General features: G+C 41.8%; 1 protein-coding gene and 1 long non-coding RNA gene across 2 annotated transcripts in view; one reads left to right on the top strand and one right to left on the bottom strand.

Annotated features, from left to right (window-relative positions):
- Positions 1 to 1,823: 1,823 nt before the first annotated feature.
- On the top strand, positions 1,824 to 6,450 carry LOC131345203 (uncharacterized). The gene is made up of 2 exons (XR_009203455.1): positions 1,824 to 2,500; positions 2,748 to 6,450. It is a non-coding gene; the product is annotated as an uncharacterized LOC131345203 (long non-coding RNA).
- Positions 4,613 to 9,642, bottom strand: part of kctd5a (potassium channel tetramerization domain containing 5a) — a 15,295-nt gene continuing 10,265 nt past the window's right edge. The window contains exon 6 of the mRNA XM_058377981.1: positions 4,613 to 6,907. Coding sequence (XP_058233964.1) covers positions 6,878 to 6,907 — 30 coding nt within the window. The 3' untranslated portion in view covers positions 4,613 to 6,877. The remainder of the gene's footprint in view (positions 6,908 to 9,642) is intronic.

The following is a 9,642-nucleotide window of genomic DNA, read 5'->3' as shown; positions in this document are numbered from 1 at the left end:
TCCATGAAGAAGGTTGGAGTGGAAGAACTGGAGTGTCCTGCACTGAGCCCTGACTCTGACTCAACCCCGCTGAACACCTTTGTGATGAACTGGAACACCGACTGAACCCCAGACCTCCTCACTCTTACAACATCAGTGTCTGATCTCACTAATGCTCTTGTAGCTGAATGATCACTAATCCCCACAGTCACACTCCAACATCTAGTGGAAAACCTTCACAGTTTTGTATAACAGTAAAATCTGAAATGAGATGTTCAGCTGGCTCATATGGATGTGATGGTCAGGGGGGCACAAACTTTTGTCTTTATGTTCCAAAGCGCCTGTGAAATAGGGCTGAATGGGTATCTTATAGTAGAACCAACCCACTCATTATTATTATTATTATAATTATTATTATTAATAATAATATATATGTATTATTATTATTATTATTATTATTATTATTATTGATGATGATGTGAGACAGCACCTGACCTTGTGGTAGAAGAAGAACATTTACTACAGTACTGTTAGATTTATAGCTAGTTATATAAAGAGTAAATTTTATGTTCCCTGGTTCTTTAGAGTCCTGTTTGTTTCACCATAGAACCACTGCGCTTTCTCTTAATCAACATTTCTTTTCAAAATCTTTAAATACAAGCCAAAGCGATACAAGGCTCCTGTACTTTACATCCATGTAGTTTAAAACAGATTAAATCAAATCGATTGCTGAAAAAAAATCAAATCTGGCCTAGCATCAAGGACGGCACGATCGATGGAGAAGCAAGGTCAGTTGCCTGGGCAGTAGTGTAATAAGAGATGTCACAGAGAAGGCGATTCCTGTGCCACATCCACACGTCTGCAAGTGTGACACTCAATCATCCGTCCACGTCCACAAGAGGAAGCTAGCTTTTAAAGACGTGTCAGCGTTGTGGAATTACAGCAGTGTGTGTTAGAGGCAGGACTGAGGTTAGAATATCAACACAGAGGTCAGGGGTTATACGGTATGTTCAGTAAATGAATATCCAGTAAATGACATTTCAGACACAATATGACCCAATACATCAGATCCCAGTGCTGACTGAGAGATCACTCACAATAGGTTTGTACAGTCCTTAAAGGTTGTGAAATCGTCTTCCCTTCGTCCTTTACACCTTCGTCCGACGAGCTCTCAGATTTTAAGTCAGAAGTTCTAATCACAGGAAGGTTAACGGTTAGCATGTTTGCTTTTCCAATCAAACATTATTCGGAGTATTTCAGGATATATTACAGCTTTCAGAAGTAGATACAGACTCGAAAGATTGCAATTTTCATATATATAGTACAGTATTAGATCAAAACAGGTGGTTGGAGGTTTGATTTCCACCTCCTCCCTGTGTGTGTGTGTGCATGTGTGTGAAGTGTGCATGTTCCCCCTGTGCTTCAGGGGTTTCCTCTGGGTTCTCCGGTTTCCTTCAGCAGTCCAGAGAGCTGTGTTGTAGGGCTGAGCTGCATCTCTACATAACAAACTCCAGACCGGTGAAATAGGTGATGGTGGATGGGGTTTAAACTCCATGTAGTTTAGATCGATTTGAAACAACTCTAGTCTCTATGGATCTATGGCAATTTTATTTATTTAGTTTCTTTATCTGTACAAAAACCAAGTGAATATCTGTGCCGTCTGGCTGCATGAGTCTTTCTTGCCAGCCTTTCCTGTTCTTAGATTTCTGCGCTTTTATCAGAGGGAATATTGCTAGAATACATTTTTATGTGGACAAACAGTGGCAGATACATTGGCAGGTTTAGTAAATATACATACACTACAGATCAGTGAAGGTGTCTAAACTTGTCTGGAGACTCCTCATGACCTCAGTTTATATGCAAATTAGAAGGAGTTCCTCCTATGTGCGACAGAGGTAGAGAGAGAGAGAGAGGGAGAGACAAAGAGTCGGAGAAAGCAAGAAAGAGAAAGCGAGAGAAAGAGAAATTGAGAGAGAGAGTAGGAGAGGGGGGAGAAAGAGAGAGAGATAGAGAAAGAGAGAGGGAGAGAGAGAGAGACGGAGAGACAGAGGAAGAGAAAGAGAGAGGGAGGGAGAGAGAGAGAGAGGGAGAGCCAGAGAGAGAGAGGGAGAGGGTAAGAGAGAGAGAGAGAGAGTCTCAGACACTAGGCATCTCTGGTTTTGGGGATCTTCCTCTCAGCACTGCTGTATCTCTGCTGAACTGCTCCTCCGGATTCACACCTCATCCTCGTCACTAATAACATATGGAACGATTGGCTGCTTTGTTGCTATGGCTTAAAGTGCAGAAACTCCCTGAAAGTGTGCCGAGTGCTGAACCCTTCACGCACCCGTGCACCACAAAAGGCAATAAAACGAGTCGTGGCACGTTGGTGGGAAACTGCCTGGGCGGGGCAGCTGCAGGGGTTCCCATGTGCCACATGACATTTATCTCAGGAGAAAGTTTCCTCCAGCAACAATGTTGAGTTGTGTGCAGATTCATCACTGTGACAACACAGACGTTTAATGACCAGAAACAAACACAGGTGAGTAATTAAAATAATCAGTTCAGTTTAACCTAATAAAAAAAATCTAGATTTGAAGATACATTAAAAAATGAATATTCCAGAAGAACCTGTACTATTTATTCGACTAATATTTAATAATAGTACGAGCTCTGGATGTGTTCTCCTGATGTGTTTGGATCTTTGTGGTGATGAAAGATGAAGCTTCACTCCACTTCATGTTCGTTTGTTCATCCTTCGTCTTTACACCTGAAAATCTTCTTCACAGCACGATGCCTCACTGCAGGGTTGTGGAGTTAACCGGGTGATCCGCAGAGGTTTAGAGGAAGCTCTTCCAAGCTTCAGAAATGTTTGTAGCCTTCTCAGATTTGTGTCTCAACCAGTGACTATAAACGTAAGTGGACAACATGGTGCTGGACTCCTGCTGTGAGATTCTTCAGCCTGGTAGAACTGATCAGGTGCAGTAGATATTACCTGAACTTCTGATAGGACATCAAACTCTATCTCAAAGTGCTATCTATCTCAGAGCTCCCAGATGCTTGTTAGCTGACACGTGAATGTAAAATACACTATATTGCCAAAAGATTTGGGACGTTTGCCTTTACATGCACATGAATGTAATATGGAGTTGTCCCGCCCTTTGCAGCTATAACAGCTTCAACTCTTCTGGGAAGGCTTTCCACAAGGTTTAGGAGTGTGTTCATGGGAATTTTTGACCATTCCTCTAGAAGTGCATTTGTGAGGTCAGGCACTGATGATGAACGAGAAGGTCTGGCACTGATGATGAACGAGAAGGTCTGGCACAGAGTCTCCACTCTAATTCATCCCTAAGGTGTCCTATCAGGTTGAGGTCAGGACAGGAAAGGGTCATCCCCAAACTGTTCCCACAAAGTTGAGAGAATGAAATTGTCCAAAATGTCTCGATATGAAGCATTAAGAGTTCCTTTCACTGGAACTAACCCTGAATTTAATGATTTAGAGGGGTGTCCCAAAACTTTTGTTAATGCAGTGTATACCACAAAATATACTAATAAACACCTTGTTCTGCTGGTGGACTTCATTTAAAAACATACAACTGGCTGACCTCAGCAAGCTTTTAGTTAAGATCATACAGTCAGTAGTAACTAGTTTCTGAAATGTAGGTTTGTTCCATTGATGCATTCTATGTCAATACACAGAACTGAGCTAGCTTCCATAGCATACTGGAAACAAACTCCAAAGAACACAGCTGAAGGTCTGTTTACAGCAGAACAAGACATGGATTCATCACAGAGCTTTCAAGAGCACCAGGAAAATCAACCTGTATCAACCTGGTGTCCTGGAGGAAAACCTCCCTGAGACAATATGAGGAAGAAACCTCAAAAGTGAACCTCATCCTCATGAGTGTCACTGGAGCATGAGATTATAAATCATTTCCCTTTGTACTGTGTACCATATGCTCCAAAAGTGATGATGCAGAGAAAATTTTATACACCAACACAATCTTCCTCCAGAACAGGAAGAAAACTGATCTGGAATGCTAGCTGCTCCACCCACTGAGAAACGCTATTACCATGGCAACCAGTAGTAGGATAGAAACACCTACTGGAGACTTCCATGAGCTAGTGAACCAGTATGAGGGTGTGTTTATATCGATGGAGACTTGGATAAGGGCGTGACTGTAAAACATCAAGTGTAGTTCTGTAGAAACATCTCGAGAAGGAGCTGAAGGAACGATTTAATCCACCCGAGAGTACGGCTGTAATGAAAAACAAATCAATAGGATGGAATAAACTGATTCCCGTCTGCTTTGGTGGGATTATTGTGTTCAGGATTATTGCCCTGGAAAATCATTAAAGTTCTATTAGAAACGAATTCCATTCAACAGTTCAGATATGATGAAGTTTTCTCAGAGCTACAGTAATAATCCTGTGATCCTGACTCAAGTCTGAACGCAGCCGAAGCATGCCCTCTGCCGTCCTGAACCGATCCCTGCTCCGCAGAGGGAAGAGAGGAAGAGGGGAGGAGGTTGACATCTGAGCCGTTTTGATGAGAAGACCTCACACGACAGCTCTCTGATTTAAATGGACTTTCAGTGAAACACACCTGAGCTTTGCAATTCAACAAGGTTTTTATTAAGGGAGACCTGGATCTAACATTACCATCATATACATTTTTCCCCAGTTGTTAACTTGCAATTACATATCATAATGTGTATACACAGTTTTAAGCATAAAAATATCCATACAAAAAAAAAAATACATTTTATAGGATAGTAATATAGGAACAGCAGTGACAAAGTGGAGCAGAGGGGCCTGCTCCTTCGGCCTGTTTCTGCTCGATTTTAAAAAATACGGATTGCACGCAAAAATAATAATAAAAAAAAAATTAGCTCTATACATACAAAATAATCATAATAATTATAATAAGTAGGAGGAGAGACGGGGGAACCAAAGGAAAGAGGCAGACGTGCAGAGGCAGAGGGAGCGAGGCGTCCAAGTGTATGTGCGAGGAAGGCTACACCTCCCTGCGAGTCGGGGAGAAAATACAGCGCCGTGATGGACGACACTTTTCGGCCTCGCGGGAACGAAGGCATGTTTCACAAGACACTGGTGCAGTGAGCTAGTCGGTCATCGCTTCACTGACGAGGACCGTGTAAAGGTCCCCTGATTGCCAAGACACAGGCTGGAACAGTAACTAGTTTGAGGATATGTAAACAGAGAAGATTCGAAACCCAGCCAAACTGCGCTATGGTGCGGCGGTTCGTCTACGTAAACGTGAAAAAACAAAAACAACCATCGATTAGAAAACACTAGCCATGTAAACGTCGCCTTGATCAGGCTTGTGTAGAGCGAGATCGTCTGGACCTCCGCCGGAGTTATACCTCATGTTTTACTACTCCATTTTAAAGCCCTTTGCGTGTGAAAGATAGACGGAGGGAAAAAAACAAAACAAAAAAAACAACGGCGTGACGTACAGCGTTAAACGGATATGCTGCGTGTCCCTGACCACACGGAGACTCGGACATTTTTATTGGTCTTAATGTAAAGGCAACGACATCAGAAAATTCTTCACACCAAATATTACAACTAGAAAAACCATGGAGAATTTTACTCTATGAAAAAAAATAAATAAATAAAATAATGCAAAAAAAAAAAATAAATAAAAAATTGCTCTGAGCTTTATTTATACTTAATTGCAAACTGCTACAGTTTTAGGTATGGTTTTTATTTTTATTTTTTTAAACATTAAAGCGGCACCAGTTCGGGGAGAATGGGTAAAATAATACTGGGGGAAAAAAATTACGCTTTTTTTAAAAAATAAAAATATTTCTCAAAAAAAAAATTATGTTTATTCAACTAAAAATTACTTTCAAAAATTAAAAAAAAAAAATTACACATTTTTTCAAAACTAACTGCAGCATCTTTATTCTCCACTCGATGTTTAGTGCCATTCAGGACTTTTGGTATGGATACATCCCCACCCCGAGTGTGACCGTGTTTTAAACACAATGACACAAAGTGTTGTCCATTTCCTCCGTCTGTCAGTAAAAGAAGAAAATAAAATAATTCTACATAGTAACAGTCACTGTCGTGTTGATAATAAAGCTGTTTTTAACAGCAGAGGCAAAAAAGATTAAATAAATTAATGGGGGGAAAAAAAGAGTTTGCAAATACGAAAAAGGACTTGACTCCAAGAGCTCTCTTGAACACTTGGGAGTTAAAAAACAAACAAAAACAAACAAACAAGTAAACTGCAAACCATTTGGAATGAATCCAACGTTGGAAGACGAAGTTCAGCACCGCCTTTCGACATTTACATCTCGTTTTATTTCTTTCTGCAAAAATAGTTAATAAATCATGAAGAACGTGTTTGTTTTTTATTTCCTGGTCTGTCTAACACTAGGCGGATTGGAGAGGTTTCCGTCCATCACCACCAAACTCTGTGGTTGACCGTGTTAAAGGATTTAAAAAAAAAAAAAAAAAAAAGAACTTTTATAGTAAACACCACTGGTCAACACCAAGGCATCGGTTGCCATGGTAACACCTGCAATGCAACGCACAATACGGTAACCGTATGGATTTGGACCACGTTGTAAAACAATTCTCTTAACCATACACTGATTGTATTTATATATAGATTTTTTGCGGTGAGCCGTGAGTTCAGAACGTCGAGCTGAAACCCTGAGTAAACTGGACCGTGATATTAAACGTTGCCCTTTTTTTTTAAACCTTGTATCTAACATGCATATTCCTGCTTGATTTCTTGTATGAACATAAAATGATTTTTTTTTTCCTTTAAATAAAAGACCTCCGAATCGCGTCTCTTCTTGCCATCTTGCCATTTTCTCTCGTCCTGATGATGTGCATGTCATGGTGTGTAAGACCCGAGCCGTGCGAGAGAGCAGTCGCTTCACAGTCACATGCGAGAGCCTTGTTCCTGAAGAATCTGCGAAAGTAAAGAAGAAGCTGAACATTAAAAGAGCGCAGGAATACACACGATCAGAATACAAGCTCTTCAACATGGTTTCTAATCTCACACTAATCTCAAATACACTACATTGCCAAAAGTTTTGGGACGTTTGCCTTTACATGCACATGAACTTTAATGACATCCCATTCTTAATCTGTAGGGTTTAATATGGAGTTGTCCCGCCCTTTGCAGCTATAACAGCTTCAACTCTTCTGGGAAGTCTTTCCACAAGGTTTCGGAGTGTGTTTATGGGACTTTTTGACCGTTCCTCTAGACGCGCATTTGTGAGGTCAGGCACTGATGTTGGATGAGAAGGCCTGGCTCACAGTCTCCGCTCTAATTCATCACAAAGGTGTTGGGGTTGAGGTCAGGACAGTCTAGTTCCTCCACACCAAACTCATCCATGCCTTTATAGGGTTTGCTTTGTGCACTGGTGTACAGTCATGTTGGAACAGGAAGGGGTCATCCCCAAACTGTTCCCACAAAGTTGGGAGCATGAAATTGTCCAAAAATGTCTTGGTATGAAGCTGAAGCATTAAGAGTTCCTTTCACTGGAACTAAGGGGCCGAGCCCAACCCCTGAACTCAATGATTTGGAGGGGTGTCCCAAAACTTTTGGCAATATAGTGCATCTCCCGGCTGGCCATGTACTTCATCTTCAGGAGCAGTGATGAGCAGAAGTAGGGCATCAGGATGAATCAGGCAGGTCAGGATCACTGGTATAGGTTTATGCCTCAGGATCGGAGCGCTGAAGAACGACTAAAGCCTGAATGCTAAAATTATTCCGCCTAGAACATAAAGAATAATGACGACGGCATTAAACATTAACGACGGATGAAATGAGCTGGAGGAGATTCTGCACCGAATTGGAGCCGAAATGGCTGTGAGGATGTTTCGGGGAGAAGAGCCGAGGTCCAGCAGCTGCTGGGTGAAGCGTTTAAATATTGAGCAGGTTTTCCATCACTAACTCGGCTTCCTGTCGGACGATGACGGATGAGCCGAAAGTCTCGCAGGCAAAACTAGAGAAGTCAGGAAAGAAGGACAAGAAACCAGGAAAGAAGGACAACTGCTTGAGGACTCATCTTATAGGGTTAATACGATATCATTATCCTCTCTGTAACCTCTGGATAAAGCTTCGAGTGAGGAAGAGCTGTTCAATCTGTTTAACAGGATTCAGGTCATTAACACTGGGATTAACACTTCAAGTGGATTTTCAATCGCGGATCCCCATCTGGAGACTATAATACATCTGTGAAATAATACATTTAAAAACAATCTACAAATAAATAAATAAATACTAAACACAATGGTCACAGAGTGAGTGTGTGCGATATCCCTTTAGGACGGAGATGTCATGAACGGACACTCGCACAGCGTGACACGAGCCTGACCTCTAGGAGGCGCTGTAACAGGAGACACAGCAGATGGCACTGAATTATACAGAGAAGAGAGGAAGAGCTATTTATATCATTAACACTGTCAGGAGTCTGTTAGAAGGGTAAGAGAGAGAGGGAGAGAGAGAGAGTGAGAGAGTGTGTGAGAGAGAGAGAGAGAGAGGGAGAGAGAGAGAGTGAGAGAGTGTGTGAGAGAGAGAGAGAGAGAGAGAGAGAGGGAGAGAGAAAGGGAGGATGAGTGAGTGAGTGAATGAGAGAGAGAGAGAGACATACACACAGAGTGAAAGAGAGAGAGAGTGAAAAAGAGAGAGAGAGAGAGAGAGAGAGAGAGTGTGTGAATGAGTGAGTGGATAAGTGAGTGAGAGAGAGAGAGAGAGAAAGAGAGTGAATGAGTGAGTGGATAAGTGAGTGAGAGAGAGTGAGAGAGAGAGAGAGAGGCTGTTAGAAAGTCTTGCACTTTTCACACAATATCCTGATTGTAGATTTCAGAGTCATTAATCAGTCATGTGATCAAACACAGAGGAGGAACACTGCCTTGTGTTCATTTTCCCCTCACTGTGTTTATTACAGAGTCTTTATAAGAAACACTGAGCTCACAGAGTGAACTGCGTCTGATTTTAACAGGGTTTCAGGAAGTCTTCTAATCCTCGTGGCAGATACACGAAGGTAGTTTCCTGAAGGTAGTTTCCTGAAGGTAGTTTCCTGAAGGTAGTTTCCTGAAGGTAGTTTCCTGCATTTTGTTTTAATTCACTGCCACAAATCACACTAAAATCACAATACAGCGTGCTCCTGATTTAAACAATATGAATTTGATGAAACGTCTGGAAGAAACATCACAACGTCTCAGAGGTTGTAATCAGACTCACCTCTCCGCTAACCAATCAGCTTTCAGCCCGGTGTACAGCGCTGCACATGTGCACAGCCTATAGTTTAAGCTAGTTGGAAAACACGTCACGGTGTGACCCGTTTACCCATAATCCCCCTCTCTGCACCGTGCCGTAAATACGGTATAGCGCAGGCAGACTGACGACGATGGAGAACAGTATCAAGTGTAGCTTTAAGAAGGAAAGGAAGGGGGTGTGGCCAGCCGTACACAACGTCCATCATGAATGTTTCATCATTACAGCAGGGAAGAAACACAGGAAGCCGTTTAGGAGTCTGTTTTCTTTGGATTAATTCTCTTTTTACTGAACCTGAAATAAACTCCCTGTGCAGGCGCTCTGTGTCGAACTTCTCCTGGATTCCTACACTGTGAAGTCGCCCTGATAAACACCACCATGTTTTTATCTTAAATTAAACCTCAGAGAGAAATGACAGA

Source organism: Hemibagrus wyckioides, linkage group LG24 (assembly GCF_019097595.1).
Source record: "Hemibagrus wyckioides isolate EC202008001 linkage group LG24, SWU_Hwy_1.0, whole genome shotgun sequence".
NCBI classification, from domain to species: domain Eukaryota; kingdom Metazoa; phylum Chordata; class Actinopteri; order Siluriformes; family Bagridae; genus Hemibagrus; species Hemibagrus wyckioides.
Note: the sequence above shows the minus strand (reverse complement) of the source record. Positions and strands in the feature narration are given on the sequence as shown.